Consider the following 17992-nt stretch of genomic DNA (forward strand, 5'->3'; position numbering starts at 1 on the left):
TTCTAGTATTTCAGTAGTTTAGCATCTTCTTGTAATTTTTAATTTGCACATCATGACAAAAAGAATGAGGCCAAAGATGAGAAAACTATTTCATAATTGTGTGGGGTTTTTTACTGCTGCAATTATTCTGCCAGTATTTTGCTGATACATTCAAAACTCAGTAATTTTAGGAAATATTGATCATTTTTAAACAATGAAGAAAATTACTATATGTTTGGAGTTTGTTGAAAGGGGTCTTGGTTTTGCATTATGTAACTCCAGGCAACTAGCTCAAAATCCAGAACTGCTCTATCAATGTGCCTGTTGATTACTTTGTCTACTACCTTAAGTTATTTTGAAACCTGAAAGTGTAACAGAAAGTAGGATGATCCTGTTACAAGATTAATTCATTATTTTCCCCATCTTTCTAGCAAATGCATCTACTTAATGCATTAAGCCCCTTCGTTCAAAAACTTGTAGCTGACCTTTGATCACCTTGCTAATGCAGTTTAGCTACACTGATATTGATGAAGTCTAATTAACTTCCCCTACTTAGTGCACGTTCAAATAAAAAAAGAACCAGGAAACAATCTGTACATTCTATTCAAGTAAGCACAACTCAAAAATTTGGTACAGTTTGAAGGTGAAGGTATAATTCATAAACCTTGACAGTAGGAGCACATGACTAAATTCATTTTGAAAACTATAATCCATTTTGCTGAGGCAAATTTAAAGTTAATGCAGACAGAGAAATCAAAAACATCAGAATCAGCATGAAAATAAAGAAACTACAATAATAACAGTGGCAGAGATGCATCTCAAAGAAACATAACACACAGAAGATGAGAAACAATTCAATCGAACAGGGCAGCACTGACAAGCTTATACTCAGTTGTCAAAGTGCTGTAGCAGAGTATGTGATACCTGCAGCTGTAGCTTGCTCGTTAGGCACTTCGGACACCCCACAGAGAACAGAAAGGCTCTTGCACACACAGCTGAGACCATCCCAGCATGCCACCTCAAGAAGCCTGGGAGCGGGCAGTGAGGCAAGCAGGTATTCAGAACAGGACAAGCCAAGTTCAGATCAGGCAGCCTGGCAGCACAGCTTATGGAGGAAGCCCTCCTGACTGCTGCTGGAGGAGCTTCCCCGTGCGCTGTCTCGGCCTTGGGCCCCTGCCCAAGAGAGTTACCATCTAAACCTTGTCTTGAAACAGCACCCAAGGAACTTTATAAGGGCGCCAGGAAGCTACACTCCAACTGTAATCTCTTGCTGCTTTAGCAGTCAACAGCAGCAGTCACAAAAAACAAAAAAAAGATACTGTGCTTCTGGCAGTGCCAGAACTGCCCCAGGCAAGAACTCAAAATGCAAGAAAGTGACTACATTTGTCTCTTTTCTTTTTATTACACACACCCACTTAAAAGGCTTTTTAAAATTTTTTATTTTCTGGGTGGGGAGGGGGAGGGAGAAGTCAGGCACTGGCAATTATCTTAACGGCCTTCAAAAATGACATGCAACTTTCCCTATGCAATTAGCACCTCAAGAGGGATCTTGAAGTTTAGGCTCTGAAGCTTGAAATACAGCATTGCATTAATAAAAGTCCTTCCCTCCACAAGACGAATACAATCACCAAGTCACAACAATCTGAAGTTAAACACATCCTTCATATATCCTGTTTATAAATCCACTGGGTTTGTAGTTATAAAAACACTCATTCATGCATGTGAAATGCAAGAGCTCAAAAAAATCAGAGAGAAGCACAACACAGAATTTAATTGTGTGACTATATTTTTAAGAATCATTTTTCCTTTTTGAGGACAGACACATTGCTTCTTCTTAATCACGCATAAAAAGAAATTTGTGAGAATGTTAGGAGCCAGAAACATTCTAGTTCTTCCCACAAAGTAAACTGAGATTTCAGATTATTTTTAGCAGTGAAGAATTATATTTGCAAAAAGATGTCTTTAAAAGAACATAGCCACAGTCCCAAGATATTGCAAGGAGTTAGTTCAATTAAGTTAACTTTGAGTCAACTTGAGTAATTTGATTTCCTGTGGCTTTAGTGAAGCAATACAGCACATATTTTGCACTTCTTGTTTCTCCTCAGAGACTAAGGCTTATTCTTTGAACACAGGTTATGCAAGGACATTTTTAGATGAACCATCAATAAAAAAATCTGTATTTACTGACTCACCAAATCTGGAGACAAGCCCAGACCCCTCAGTGCTCGAACACTGTTCTGTGTTGGTTTTGTCTTCTGTTCACCAGTGGCGTTAGGCTGGAAAGGCACATTTTGAAAGCTTGAATAAGCAACCAACCTCTACTAAGAAAACAGTTACAGATTAAAAGAGAAAATGCATTGCAAGTAATATTTTCAGAACGTAAACATATCCAAACAGAGCCACAATATGCCAGAAACATAAGTAATTAACAGTGGTGACATTTCTAAGAAATACTCTGAAGAAATCCCAAGACCCTAATTCAGGTCAGGTTTATTTTGTCTTTTTTTAATTTCAGAGAAAAGTTTCAATATAATTGAATCAGCTAGAAGAATAATAATGTCCAAAAAATTGGATTTTGCTAATTAATGGAGAGTGTCGAACACAGCACAAAGCCTCCAGTGACTGTCTTTGGAAATATTCATATGTAGTAAATAATTCTGTTTTCAAATACACAGAATTAATCCTACTAACTGCTGATCAAACCATAGCTGTAGTTAATAATAAGAACCTTTTTATCTGTACAAGTGAAATCACATCATCATTACCAACCTTTGCTTACAAAAATCTCCTCAATGAATACTTACATCTCGTGAAGTAAAATTTAGAGTTCAAATGAAAAAGTACTTTTAGCACTGTACAAAGAGTTGTAGTGGTCTTGACTTGACTCCAGCATAAAAGGGTTAATGGGACAAGTAAACAAATACAAAGCCCAATACAGAGTGAAATTTATTTTATTAATTCTCATAACTTACCTGTGGTACTAGGCTAACATGGATGTTACAAAAATTTTCTCTTTTTGCTTTGAACTGAAACTGTCTAAATGCTTCAACAAATGGCATTCCTTCAATATCTCCAATGGTTCCACCCAGCTGAAAAGTAAAGCTTAGATATATCAGTGGTAGAAAGAAAAAACAAGAGAAAAAAAAAGTCTCTCTTATATACTTCAATATGTTTTCTGAAATTTTTGTCTTAAAAAACCCCGACCATTGAAATTTGCAGGCACACTCTGAAAAGAACCCTCATCTACTCTGCACATTTTGTTTCTTGTGGAAAACATTAAACAACTTTCCAGTTTCATTATAATCATTTTACACCAAATGCATAAGCTTCCCATGGGAAGATGTTTGGTGCTACTGAATAATACATGCTTTCACACTGCCATCAAAGGGGTGAACCAGTAATCAACAGTTAAGCTGATGTGAAGGTTTTTGTGCAGAAGACCTTTATTTTCCTGTCAGATTAAGAAGCAGTTGTGATCAACAAGATACAGACATTTCCCATCATCACCATGGCTTTCCAACATCAATAAATGTTCATTACCAAATATTTATTACCAAACCAAAATGCAAGACTAAGTCCATGCTAAAACTTATTTATAAAGACAGAAATTAGATGTCTTTCAGTTTAACACAAAAGTCTGACAAAACAGTTGTGTTTCAGAATGATCTTTCTGTGCCACCAAGTGGCTTTTGACAGAATTGCACATTTGTGCTCATCCAGTATCAGAAAAACTTGTGATAATTACATTTGTACATGGTGCACATGTTCAGTCTAACTCCTTCAGGATTTTGCCATGGAAAAATGTTACAATTATTCTTAGAGTACTGATGAAAAATATTTTTATCAGGCTGGAGGTACAAGTGTATAACGAGAAAAGAAAATAAACCCCTTACATGGAGAAAACAGAAAATTAAGGCTGAAGTTAAAGAGCTGATAAGACCATCACTCATTTATGTTCTTGTGCAACTTCTGTATTTACTTTGTTCATATTTGTTTTAAATGAAATGTTTGACTCTCACCGTGCACATCATAAAAAAGATCTACAGTTATACTGGTGAGTATATTTGAATGAAGACAGATTCTTCTGCCTAAGAAATACTGAGCAATTCTGCTGCCCAGGTCATAAAGTTTATTGCACTATTGATTATGGTGGTCACTTCTGGCATTAAGTCTATGACATATTCTTCTGTCAAACTCTCAAGTATAATCTTTTCCTGTACTGTCTGCTGTAATAGTAATACTAGCAATTAGTGTCTTTCCTCCTCTCAATGCCCTATGGGTGGGGAAAATTTGTTGTTTCCATTGTGCAGAACATCAGCAGGTTAAGTGATTAAAAAGGTTGCTGCCAAAGGTCTTAAAAATAACACCAGAAAGTAGGAAACCAACTTACACATTATTTAAATCTATGCCTTTAAACATGACCACAAGCAACAAGATGGACATTTGAATTCTTAGGGAAAGCTAGAATGTTACTCCTATTGACCACGTAATACACAAGTTTTCTCAATACTGCTAGCAGTATAAAGCTTCAGTCAAATGCCTGGATCTTGGAATAGGCAGTTCACATTACAGTACCTGTCTGCTTAAATTCCGTAAGTTAATAAACTCTTAAGCAGCTCAGTTTCAGCAGTATTCTAAAATGGATTTAGTCAAATGGAAGTTGTAGGGATAAGACCACACCTATCACTTTCAGAACAAACCAAAGAATATAAAATGTGTCTTTACATTGCTGCTCTCCATAAAACTTCAATCTGACCTTTTCACTGTATGTAGCAAAGAGAAAGCGAGCTAGTATTTTATGTTCATTGCAGATATATAACCTAAAAAGTTCCATACTTGCCTCAATTACACAAATTTGTGGCTCCTCTCTGTCATCATCCACCGGAACTTTAGCCTGATTCATTACCCATTCCTGAACTGCATCAGTGATGTGTGGAACAACTACAAGACAAAACCAAAGAAGGTAAGCCTAGCTTACTGTAGGTTACTTTAATTTTTGCATGCAAAGGGGGAAAAATGAACTGCAAGTCAAGAGAAAACTACTAGGTCCTTTCTCTATTCCTCCTTTCCTTGAGCCCAGAACCCAAACATTACAGGAATATGCCCATTTCTCTTGGAAGGGAGAAAGTAAGGTGGTGGAGCAAGGAGCAGCCTGTTCTAGCTGATCGCTTCTTTTGTGAAGACTGAATGGAATAGTATCCCACAAAATTAAAAATATTACCTTGAACGGTTTTCCCCAGGTAATCACCATGTCTTTCTTTATTAATGACATGCTGATATATCTTTCCAGTGGTGATATTGTTATCTTTATAGAGATTGATGTCCAAAAATCTCTCATAATTTCCCAAATCCAAGTCAACTTCTCCACCATCATTCAATACAAAAACCTCACCTGAAGAAAGAAAGTGAAAACATACAGAAAAACAATAAAAAAATCAGAAATTATTAAACACCCAGCAGGAATACCACAAATGTCTTAAAATAAAAGAATTCATCTTTTAAATGACAGAACAACACATCAATAAAGCACATACTTCAACCCAATCTATATTGCCATTCTGTGACTTAATATCCAAGTCATTAGTTTTACATCCAATGTCTGCCCCTCAGACACGTACAGTTTTGCAAATAAATAAAAGTTGTATTGCCAAAATATTTAAGTGACTTATAAATATTTAACCAGCATTTCAACAGCACTACAATCCATCATCAGAAGGAAACAATCTCCAAGAATCATAAATCAGCAACAAAATATTAATTTACTTGTAGGAGACAAAACCTGTGTTTTTATAAGCATGAATTATACAGTTAAAACTGTTTCACCATAAATTCTTGTTGTTTGGATCTATTCTAGTGATTAAGGCATGGATCAGGAGTAAAGCTATGATGAATATGTTTCTTCAAACATGACCACTGTTTCTTATTCAGTTGTTCCATCCTGTGTATTTGGTTCACTGTGTTCACAGCGAGAGTTATTTCTGACACTGAAAAAATTAATTAAATTATCTTTAAGGTTCAGACTTTCCTTAGGCCTCTAAAGAGTCTCTAAATTCTGAATCTAGTCAACTTCTGAAGGAACTAAAGGTGCTAGATCTTGAGGTAAGGCTGGAAAGCTCTTCAGAAAAACTGTAAAATATTTTGCCCAATGAAGCAATGGCTACAGGAAGTTACAGGACTAATGCACACACACACACATACAAAAAAAAAAAACAAAACAAATAACCAACCACCCACCCAAAAAAACCCAAAACAATAACAAAACCCCTCAGTTCCCCTGAAGCTATAATGTGGACTACAGAAATATATATTCCACCGAGGTACAACACTCCACTTCAATGAACAGCCTAACAAATCACCCCAATGTGTACAACGGAGTGGAAGATTTATGCCTGATTCTGTGAGGCACTTAGTACCTCCTCCATATTAAGCCATCATTTCAGCCAACAAATGATTTGAGCCGACAGATGTAGAGTGGAACCAACATTTCTCTTATGCAGGTCTTGGAAGAATAAAAAAAAAATACATTGTTAAAAAAACTCTTTAAATAACTGGAAGTCACTAAATTGAAATTCTTTGACTCAATCATATTTCTGTCAAAATGTTAACAGAAGAGGATCCCCATTCTGGTGTGTGTGAATTTCCATGTACTACCCAGCAACCCAGTTTTTCTTCATGAGCAGTAAGAAACTCTTAAGTGAAGAAAGGAATTATATGCCATAGTGTCCCCTCTCCCCTGTACCTGATCCAAGGAAGGAATACATACATCCTCACAATCTCAAGTCATCGCAGGAGTTTTAACACCTGCTCAACTGCCTAAGTAGCACCAGATGTGCTCCTGAAAGTGCAGAACTACTGCATTAGTTAAGTTTTGCTTTTTGAGAGAGGTCTGACAAGCTGTGCTTTTCCTCCACTTAAAAAGCAAAGTGGTCTTTTTTCATTTCAGGAGATATACACATTTATCTTCAGTTCTAAAAATTTTGGTCTGGACTAAAAGTAAGCAAATAAAATTCAAAAAATAACAACAATTAGAAATGTCTATTGGCTGAAGGTACTTCGAAAACCATTGCTTTTAATAAACGTACAAGTAAAAAGCCACACAGCTGAAGGAACATTCAATATTTTAAATGCATGCCAGACTGTCTTGAAGCTCATCAGCAACACAGTCAATACGACCAAGGTGGCTTAAACAGCTAACCAACCAAACTAAGCATCTACTTGAAAATTCTATCATTAGCTGGCTCTCTAAGCTTCACTGATGTTTTTGACTAGATCCTCTCTGACTAAAATGAGAACTTAGGCTAATTCTTATGAAGGCACTTACACTAGAAGGCACTGACACCTGGAGAACAGCATTCACAAGTAACTGTTGACAACTTAAGTCTCAAATAAGTTTTAAAGCACTATTTAAATTTTTTTAAATCAAGTTGAGCTGAAGATACCATTAACTGAACAAGGCTTTCAGCTAGGATTTTCCCATTAAGATGGCATTTTATGAAAGGAAGCATCTGCCCATAGTAGTATCTTCAACAAACAGGCTTCTGTCTCTTAGAGCAGACAGTGAGCTTCAGAACATATAGTAAGCAATAAACTTGCAAAACAACTCTAAAATTACTAATAAGTACCATACTACTGGCTTTTAAAAAACAAAACCAAAACACACTATTGTGAATACATATATTCATGCAAAAAGGAGCAGCATCAGTCTTCATACCATGTTCGTATGGTGAAAAGGTTCCAGCATCTATGTTTATGTAAGGATCAATTTTGATTGCAGTGACACGTAGACCACATGATTTCAGAATGGTGCCAATGCTGCTTGCAATGATCCCTTTGCCAATGCCTGAGATGACACCACCAGTCACCAGGATGTACTTCATCGGAAAATCAGCACACACACACAGAGACCTTGATGTGGAAACCTAAAACAAAGATGTACCTATGATGAATGCAATTTCATGTCAGGGAAGAACACAGACTCAGTCTACAAAGAATCAAAGTTGAAATGACCCATGACCATTTTGGAATCTGGAAGCAGGATTCACCTCTCCCAGCCTATACAACAATACATAAGCTAAGCATCTATGTTGTTCCAAAGCAGGTTCTTTCACCCAGTGCACAAGAGGCTGATCCACATGCAGAGTCGATGTATTTTATGTATTTCCAGTTCTGAGCAGAAAGAGGTCCTGAGTGGCAAATCCTCAAAGCCAACAGGACCATTACCAATTCACGATTTATACTTTTTAGCAAACAAAACCACTGATGTTCATTGTCTACAAGTTACATTTCTCTACCCCATCTGAAACAGGATGATGCGTGTATCTCTTCCACAATTGAATTCATATTCCATTCAGGCAGCTGTGGAGGCTAATCACTGGAACAATTTTTGAACAATGACAGCATGGCTCACCACAGAGCAAAAACTCTAGGGTCAAGAAAATCTTTCCTTACTTAAGGACCCAGTTCATCCAAAACAGCACAAAACCGCATGGGACCTAACAGCACTCAGTATAAATGAAAGCAGTACAGTTCTTCATCAGATGGTAGTAAGAAGTAGCCAGTGAATAAACATTGTATTTCTTCCTTTTACTATACTGAAATAGCATAAATAAGGCCTGGATCTTCGGGAGACTGAGTTCAAGAATGTATCAATGTTTGTTATCAATCCTCTTTCATTTATGGTAATAGGAATTAATAAACTACTATTTGCTTTTCAATATGGACAAAAGGAAGACCACAACCATTAAAAGTATTTAACTCAGGAGAAAAGGATGATCAGGAATTAACTTTCCCCTGCCATTTAATTTTAATTTGTAATTTTTCTAATAGCACAGATTTTATGATTTGGAGCCTACTACGTGTTTCAGACTATTCCTTCATAACTCAGCTAATGCCTTTGTCACATTTCATGAACATCTAAGCCATTTTCAAAGCTATTTTCAGGAAGAGGGGGGATAATTTTAACAACAAGTATAAATCTTGAGTACGTGCCAATTCAGAACTCTAAAACCTTGCTTACAGGAACCAAAAGTAAAAGCTCGCTGTGATTTTAGGAAAAAAACCCGCGATTTCCCAGCAGTCTCAGGAAACGCGATGTTTACTCCCAATAAAAACAGAGAACTCCGCGTGGTTTCGGAAGTCACTTGTAAAAGGAGTGGGAAGTAGGGAAGGGAGAGCTGAAAGCGTACACAGTAAGAGATGATTTCGCCGGGAACTGGCACATGAATTACTCCGTCCAGCCTTATCCCCGGGAGCCGCCGCCTCCAGCCGGGATTTGCGGGCGCTGCACCCCGGAGGAGCCGCCCCGCGCTGAGCGCTCGGGGCGCCGCGGCCGAGCGGGGAGAAGCCTCCGACTTACGTGGGTGCCACAGACGGGTGCTCCGGCCGGGGCCCGGGGGCGACGACGAGGAACCGCCGCGGGGCCGCCGGACCGCAGCGGACCGCAGCGAACCGCCGGGGGAGGCGGCGGCGCCCCGGGGGAGCCGCAGGTGAAGCGCCTCCGAGCGCCTCCGGGGCGGGGCGCGGCAGCGCCCAGCGCTCGGCGCCGCGGGGCTCCCCACGCGACAGCCGCGACACGCGCGACAGGTGCGGCGCGCTCCCGCCCCGCGCGCCTCCGCTCCGCTCCGCCCACTCCCGCCCCTTTCCCCGCTCCCGCTGCCGCTCCCGGCGGAAGTGGCGCACGCGGAAGGAGCGCGGAGCGGCCGGCCCGGTTTCCGCAGGGCAGCGCCGGGACCCCCGAGCGCGGCCGCCACCGCCCCCAGAGATGTTGCGCGGCCTGGGCAGCTGGCTAGGGCTGGAGCGGGCCGGGGAGGAGCAGCTGCTTCCCGCCGGGAAGAGGAGCAGTCCTGAGGAGGAGGAGGAGGCGGGTCCGGCCGCGCAGGAGCAGGAACAGGAACAGGGGGAGCTGCAGGAGGACTCGGAGGCGCTGCTCAGCCAGGCCAAGGGGCTCGGCAGTGAGTGTCCAGTGCTGCTCTAACATGTGAACAGAGTGAACGGCTGCGAACGTGCCTTTCGGTGCCATTTCTTTCAGAGTTGTTATTAAAGCAGCAGCGTTTCCTTAAGTATCTGTTCTGTTGGCACTGTGGGAAGCGGGCTCTGTATAGATAGAATAAGTCTGTCTATATAGAATCAATGCACTTCATGAATTAGTGTGGGGAGTTGTGGGTTTTTTTCATAAGAAAATAATGAGGTTTGATGATTTTGTTGAACTCGTCTGTCATAGAATCATAGAATGATTTGAGATGGAAGAGACCTTAAAGATCATCTCATTCCACGCCCCCTGCCATGGGCAAGGACACCTTCCACTACACCAGGTTGCTCGAGGCCCCGAACAGACTGGCCCTGAACACTGCCAGAGATGGGGCAAAGCTGTAATTTGCTATAAGATCCCTGCTTTACTATAGATTCATAGATAAAATTAATCCGAAGTACAGATCCATACTCATTACCGAAGGTTTTTTTAAATTGATGCTCTGAAATGCTGGATCAGTATAATCTGAGAGGTTAATCTGAGATGGTTCTTGACTGTGCTTTCTCTCGGGCGATCTGAACTGCAGCAGTTTTGCCTGTGGAGATTGATCTGACTAGTCCTGTCTCATTGTGGTAAATTGATTCGAATCTGCTAATAGGTCTGGTTGTTCAGGAAGAAAAAAGTACTTTGATTTTCAGGGGAAGAATAAGTGTTGACTGTTACCAATATAAAAGTCCATCCCATAATTTGCTCTGGAAGCGAAAATTTAGTTTAGTGATCCATGGGTTCATTGTCTGTGACACCAGGGTAGGTTGTGGTAGAAAAGCTTTTTTATAAAGATTTGGACATCTCTGTTTTAAGACATAACTCTAGAAGCATCTGCACAGCTAACAACCAGTTAGAAGCTACGTAGAAAAGAAGGCACATAAAGAATTTCCCTGGCACATAAAGCATTTTACTAGTAAAACCAAAGCCTTACAGATGTTATTTTTTGCTCATTATCACGCCATTGTAAAAGTTATGCAAGTTTTGCCAGTGTGAACTAATAATAGCATTATTGCTAGATACATGTTCTTAACATAGGCATAGATTTATAAGATGGAGGGTAACTTTTTTGGTCATTTGAAAGTGGAAGCGTTGTTTTCCACCATGAATTCTATTTTTCTAAGGCTAAGTGCCACCTCATAGTGAGGTTTTGTAAGTACCTTACTTCAAAAATGTCTTTGCCCTTAATGAAAATAAAAAGCATTTTGCTCTTCAGCCCGGTTCCAGGACTGGCCAGAACTACTTTGTCCAACAACACCAGAATGTCACCAGAAAGCAAATGTCTGAGCACCTTTTGCACCTAACACAATTGCATATGAGAAAGTTTCCAGGGATACATGAAACAACCAATAAAAGCTGGTAGGGAGTAAGCAATCCAGTAGGCTGCTTCCTCTACTCTTATAAGGAGAATAGTATATGTATTTATATCTAAAGAAGTTAAGCATTTTTTTGTATGTGAAGCATGTGATGAGTTATAAAGCCATATAACAGATATGAAAGATGCTGGCAAGTACTTCAAGGATGTTTGGTTGCCACCATTCTGTGGCCTATAAACAGAAGTTACATATAAAAACCTGGCTTGCTTAAAGGCTGGCTAGACCTCTGCATACTTCGGTATTGATTTGGTGATATCATAGCAAAGACAATATTTTATACACAACAAAAACAGTCAGCTTTCCAAAAGGTGACATCAATGTTCCAAAGTAACTCATTCTACCAGTGACTAACAACTGTGTGTTAAAGGAACTCACTTTTTTTTTTGCATGGTCAGATTATTTCTTATATTTCTAACCCATAAGGAAACTGGACGTTTTGAGAGGTCTTGAGAAGGAAGGTTGTTCTGTTTCTGAAGGTTTATGAAATACATCTGGCTGCTCGCAAGTTTGTTCTCCTTAATTAAAAACCAATAATACAGTGCAGATGCCCACACTACATAGTTCTTTCCCTGCCACCTCTCTTCACTTCATCTAATACAAAAAATATAAGTCTTTGGGAATATTTGTCGCTGCTGTTTTGACACTGAATATATTCAGAAAAATAAGTGAATAGGGCCATGGTGTTTTTCATAGAGATAAAGAGAGGAAAACAATCCAAAATAGGTAAAGGCAAACATCAAGAGCAAGCTCCTATGTTAGAATTTTTGAAGGAATATCAAGTGTTACTTGCATGAAATTTTTCATGGATTTTCTGCTTCACTTAATGAGATTTTATTGTGCATTTTGGTTTTCTTTTTAAATATATATATTTATTAATATAAAATTATATATTATGAAATTATTATTATATATATATAAATATATAATGTTTTAATACTGTGGCTAAGTTAATTTATTGCTTCATGTCTCTGAAATGCTTATATGAAATCAGGAAAGACCCATTGCTTCAAAAAACTCATTGGAAAACAGTATTTCAAGGACCAGTAGGAATGTTTGATTTAGTAAACAAGGTTCACGTATGAAAGTTTGATTTACAGAATGTTGTGATCGAGCATACAGCTTGATCATCATCATTAAAGAATATATACTAGAAAAGGATAAATAGAGTTTGAGGAGTTCTTTGTAGGCCAGAAGCTGGGTTAAGTTATTTTGAAAGAAACTTTTAAGTAGGTATCCAAATGTCTAAAGAGAAGGAAAAATAAATCTAGTAAAAGAACTGGATGTAAAGAGATCTTTTCTCAGGTCTTTCTTTTTTTCTCTGTGAAAGGTTACCTCTTCAATTTTGCCACTGCTGCTACAAAAAAGATATCCGAATCCGTTGCCGAAACAGCACAGACAATAAAGAAGTCTGTAGAAGAAGGAAAAATTGACAGTATCATTGATAAGGTATTTTATTTCTAGATACTTTCTGAAAAATCTGTTTGCTTACTGTTGTTATAACATGTGGCAAATCTGGCATGTGATTACATTTCTTTAAGCTGTCTTTAGATATTATGTATTTCAAGAGATACTGTGCATCTCCTGTCATGATGAATGATGTGACCAAATATTTATACATGGTAGACCTGCCAAAAAATGGTCACCCTGCTTTGCTCAGTACTGCACCTGTGTTCCATTCCTTCAGGATGTTCATACGCTGGAGAGAGACCAAAAGACAATATGGAAAATGCTGACTGTGCATATTCCTACATGACATGTAGGAGGAAGGGCTGGAAGAATTTGAGACAAACAGTTGGGGGAATGTCTGTCTAGAGATGTGTGGGCTGAGTTTTTTTCCCCCCAGTTTATTTAATTGGAAGAAGAAATGCTGTAGCTTGCATCTTAAGTGCATCTCTGAAGCAAGAGTCAGAATTAGCTCAGTGCTGTGGCTATTAAATCCTAAGATCCGAGAGCTATACAGGTACAGTTTCAGAAGAGCCAGTGAGCTCATGAAACACCTCGCTGTTGTCCTGTTCTTTTACCCACCCTGACCCTACCAAATATCTCTTGCCCTCTGTGTTCCTGGCTGCCAGCTCCAGTTAACTTCTGCCAGCAAGTGTTCTTCCAGTGCTTTAAGTCACAAACTTGGCAAAAGGGAAAAAAAAAAGGAAATAAGTGCTATTGTAGTGTTCTGTGTTTGTTACTGAGGGTAGCTTGGAAGGGGAAGGGAAAAGGAACTGGCCAAAACCAATGCAGCTGCAGTAGGACTGTGCCTCCAAGAGTGTCTGACAGGGGAGATGCAGCCACATCCCTCTTCCTGCTCCTGTCTCAGACAGCCCTTCAGGGGAATTACAGTGTTGCCTTTTTTATTTTTTTAATATGATGAAATTCAATTTCTTGATATAATTGGTGTTCATGTTATCTTCCAAATAAATCATCAGATGACACTTCTGAATTTCTATTATGATCACATTTTGTTTTCAGATTTCATTGACAACAGTCTACAGTATATTAGAGTCTAATGTACTTTTGAGCCACATAATAAAGAAAAAATCAAGTAAGAAGGTTATTTGTTAATTTAATACTGGGTTGCTGAAGGAAAAAGAATTATAGGAATTTTTCAGGATTTAGCTTGAAGACTTGTGTGCTTTTTGGCAACTTTTTAAGCCACAGATCTCACCACATAAAATTTGTATTTTGTGAGTGGTTTAAATATTCGTTTCTAGCTTTATGGTTTTTTGCCTCTGCTTTCAACTACAGCACATTTGCATTGTTACTTCTAGATTATGGCATGCTGTATTCTGAGACTATTCTCCAATTTTTAATTCTAAATTCAATATAGGATATTTCTGAATGTAATTTTTTTAATGAAAATTGGTCAACAACATACATGGAGAAGTTATTTCAGCTAAGAAGACATTCTGAAAATTCTACTTTACAATTTTGCAAGTCCAATTTACTGCAATGGATGTATTTCTTAGGCAACTCTTGAAACTTATGGTAAAGCCAAGGGTATCTTTAGGTGTTTAATGCTTTAAAACATGCTTAAATAAGTCTAAACAGTCTGTGTTGTCCGTATTTGATATGATAAGGCAGTAAGTGGACATACATAGTATGCCAGTGTTCAAATTATCAGCTAGTCTTTTTTCCTTGTCCTCCTAATTTGATAAAACTATAAATATAATTTTGAAAGCATACACAATAGTTATAACTTCTTAAATGCAAAATCAAATGTTTCGGTAAAGGGAAATGTATGATTGACATGAAACACCTTCAACTTACAAAAAGGGCTACCACAGATATAAGAATACGGTTCTGCACTGTATTTGAAATCGCTTGCTGAGTGAACGTGAAACAAGGGGAGTGAATTTTTTTTAATTGTGGTTCCCTGATTTTTTTTTTAGACAATTATTGGAGATTTTCAGAAGGAACAGAAAAAATTTGTCCAAGAGCAGCAAACCAAAAAATCAGGTAGTGTATGCTTTTTTTCTTAATGCCTAACATCACATAAGTGAAAACCTGGTGGAAGCTTTGTAGGTGAGGTACATGTAAAACTAATCTATCAAAGCTCTGTTTAATGAAACACATTATGGCACAACTTAATGCATATTGTGCAATAGGAAGATGATATTTTTAAGTGAGGTTAGTATTAGATTATCTTGCTTTTAAACCAAATTCAGCTTTATGAAATTACCTCAAAGATCCCTGTGCTACTGCAGAGCTGATCTCTTGCTGCTGTTTTGAGTCTTAAACCTGTGTATTTATTGAAAACTGGCATGCTAATTTCTTCTGAGCTTTAGCAATAATGTCACATTTTCATAATGAAATTAAAAACATAGGTTAGGGTTTGCACTATAGTATTTAATTAGTTTTGCTTTAGGAGTTACTCTGCTTACATTAAAGACATAATTGCTCTTTTGCTTTCCCATAAATCATTTGCTTTGTAATTATCTGTGATCTAAATTCTTTAAGTTATCCACCCATATACTATTAACATCAGTGGATCTATTTAAGACTTTAAAATAAGCACAGTTGTTTTTTCACATCGAGTTTCATCATTGACTTTTATCTATTTTAATGTCTTACCTGATTGCAGTAATTTCTGACAGTTTGAGTAATTAGTGACTCTATTGTTAATCTTTAAAATGAGCTGTTTTAAATGGATTGTGATAAAATTTTTCATGGTGTTTATAGTTAGTATGTTAGTCTGGTTTCTTCTTGCAAGATTGCTTATGTGATCTTGTTGTCTGTAATTCTTTTTGTCTCTGTTACTCCTCCTTTGGCCAATCTAGCTACCTATTTTCATAAAGCTTGTAGAAATATATTAAGAGATGCCAAAGGAGGAGTAACAGATGACCTGACTGCAAAAAGCATTAGCATCAGAAGGGAATCCATGTGGGTGAAAGATCTTGCTGATATCAGGTGCACAGGCAAAGAAACATTGTTAGTTTAAGGGCACAAGAGTATTAAGTTAACTGTTACAGGTGCATCCTGTTGTCTCTGTAGGCTGAATCTGCATTGACAGTGGAAAGATTAATAAATATCTATACATCTACAATAGTTTATTTTCCTCTCTGTACAGCCTATAGAACTATTTTGGAAGTATCTGCCTAAATATGTAAATCAGCTGAACTCGAGTGGGCTTAATCAGTGTATAACATGTAATTTATAACAAATTTATAATCTTTTTCTCCATTGTTAAAGAGTTGGTGTGTTCTAGGTGTAAATTATTTTGCAAACTTAATTTAGACAAAGTTTACACATTCAGAGTGAATCAAGAAATGCTATTTGCAGACAACTTAGCCAGTTATACAGCACTACTTCAGTAACTAAACTAAGAGGCACCAAGTTCTGACTGGTGCAAAGAAATCCCCAGAGTTTTATTTTTACAACAACAGAAATCAGCAACTATTTATTATTTTTTACTTCTGATAAGTAAGGATCCATTTCTACAGCTTCTCTCTCATGCTATGAACTTAATTTAAGAAAAAGGAACTATGAATAGGACTACTGGTATAACTGATTATTTTTGTGACACTATATGTTACTTGTAAGGTCTGTTTTGTTGTTTGGTGGAGTTTTTTTCAAGTAATACTCATGGAATTATCTTCCTCCTTTCAATAACAGAAGCCGCAGTGCCTCCCTGGGTAGACAGCAATGAAGAAGAAACAATTCAACAACAAATACTGGCCTTATCAGCAGTAAGTATTTAATTTCCTGTAAGATTTGAAATTTTCTCTTCGAGAGATTAAAGCTTCTTTTCTTTTCTTTTAATTTTTCTTTTTAAAGTGAGTTTGGTTGGCATTATTAAATTACGTATTTTCAATATACTTCTAATATGTCTGTCACTGTGTTGATCATGTGCAATAGTAAATAGTTCTATCAGTTTCAACTTGAGCCACAGCAGATCCTCGGTATAATTTTTATTTTTGTAAAGGTTTTACGGACTACTTTGCTGATCTTGCGTGTGAAATATGGTGTCCTTTGTCCAATATCAGTTAATGACCATAAATATGTTCTTCAAAGGATAAACGGAATTTTCTGCGGGATCCCCCAGCAGGTGTGCAGTTTAATTTTGACTTTGATCAAATGTACCCTGTTGCACTGGTGATGTTGCAAGAAGATGAACTTCTCAATAGGATGAGGTTTGATCTCGTTCCCAAACAGTAAGTAATTTCTGCTGGTAACTATGTATCATTGTACTTTTAATGTTTCTGTAAATATCCATAAATTACTCTTTGTTCTTTTCACTTCCTTCAATTCTTTGTGTTCTTCCGATGTATGTTTTTTATCTGCTAATGTCAAATGTGCGGAATACTGCATGTGCATGAAAGTTTAGCAGTTGGAGGAAAGAACAGAAGTACATCTATTAGACCTTCAGAACCAATAAGGACCTGTTAAGTATGGGAAAGGCCTTCAATTTTTCTATGTCCGGTGTGCTAAATTAAATTTTTTTTTCCCCAAACAAAGGTAAATGCAACAACAAAAATGTTCAGATCTTTTGGTGTAACTGACACCCCAAAAAAGGTGGTTACAGATAGTCAGAGACCCCACTGGAGAAATGGTAAAAGAATGTGTCACAAAGCAGCAGCAATGCAAGCAAGAAAAGCTGGGTTTGAATAGGCAATGGGAAAAGCTCTGTGTTGAACTGCCTTCCTTCTAGTGGACCTAACTAAAAGATCCAAAGGTCTTTGTTCAAGCAGTTACGGCCTGTTCCAGTATGCCTTCTTGGTCACAGCTTTATTCCCTAACTGTTCTTCCTTGTCCAGTCCCAAACGCTGCTCCTAAAGCTTATTTCACAAGGAAACATTATTTTGAAGTGGGAGTTCCCAACACTAGTCTCCTTGTCTAAGGATGAAAACAGAAAACATCTTTCTTTGTGACCTTCTCTGTTTTAAATTTCCACCTTTTATAAACCTCCCCAGCTCCGCATTCTATTTACCTTTTCCCTGCTTTCAGTCCTGAAGACCTGCCCATATTCTAGGTGTTCATCAGATCTGTCTCTGATGCTCTGTCTCCAGCCTCTGGTCATGCTGTCCTTGCCTGTTCTACCACATTGCTTAATAGTTTTTTTCCCCTGTTCTTAGTCTCAGTGGTCATTTCTCTCTCTCTCTCTCTTTCTCTCTCTCTCTCTTTCTCTCTCTTT

At 38.0% G+C, this 17992-nt stretch overlaps 2 protein-coding genes across 4 annotated transcripts in view; one reads left to right on the forward strand and one right to left on the reverse strand.

The window, feature by feature from the left end:
• The window catches only part of CTPS2 (CTP synthase 2), a 65258-nt gene extending 55802 nt beyond the window's left edge, over positions 1-9456 (reverse strand). Inside the window, exons 1-6 of one of the 3 annotated variants that reach the window (XM_027689008.1) lie at positions 9335-9456; positions 7691-7898; positions 5201-5371; positions 4820-4920; positions 2952-3068; positions 2172-2255 (exon numbers count right to left, since the gene is read on the reverse strand). In XM_027689008.1, coding sequence (XP_027544809.1) covers positions 2172-2255; positions 2952-3068; positions 4820-4920; positions 5201-5371; positions 7691-7856 — 639 coding nt within the window. In that variant the 5' untranslated portion in view covers positions 7857-7898; positions 9335-9456. Of the gene's footprint in view, positions 1-2171; positions 2256-2951; positions 3069-4819; positions 4921-5200; positions 5372-7690; positions 7916-9334 lie in introns of all 3 variants that reach the window. The other 2 variants (XM_027689010.1, XM_027689009.1) reach the window with 2 other exon arrangements.
• Positions 9457-9634: 178 nt separating this feature from the next.
• The window catches only part of SYAP1 (synapse associated protein 1), a 15642-nt gene continuing 7284 nt past the window's right edge, over positions 9635-17992 (forward strand). The window contains exons 1-5 of the mRNA XM_027689025.1: positions 9635-9929; positions 12695-12813; positions 14751-14817; positions 16474-16547; positions 16873-17012. Coding sequence (XP_027544826.1) covers positions 9740-9929; positions 12695-12813; positions 14751-14817; positions 16474-16547; positions 16873-17012 — 590 coding nt within the window. The 5' untranslated portion in view covers positions 9635-9739. The remainder of the gene's footprint in view (positions 9930-12694; positions 12814-14750; positions 14818-16473; positions 16548-16872; positions 17013-17992) is intronic.

The sequence above is a fragment of the Neopelma chrysocephalum genome, unplaced genomic scaffold, assembly GCF_003984885.1.
Source record: "Neopelma chrysocephalum unplaced genomic scaffold, ASM398488v2 Primary Assembly neopelma1_76, whole genome shotgun sequence".
In the NCBI taxonomy this organism is placed as follows: Eukaryota; Metazoa; Chordata; class Aves; order Passeriformes; family Pipridae; genus Neopelma; species Neopelma chrysocephalum.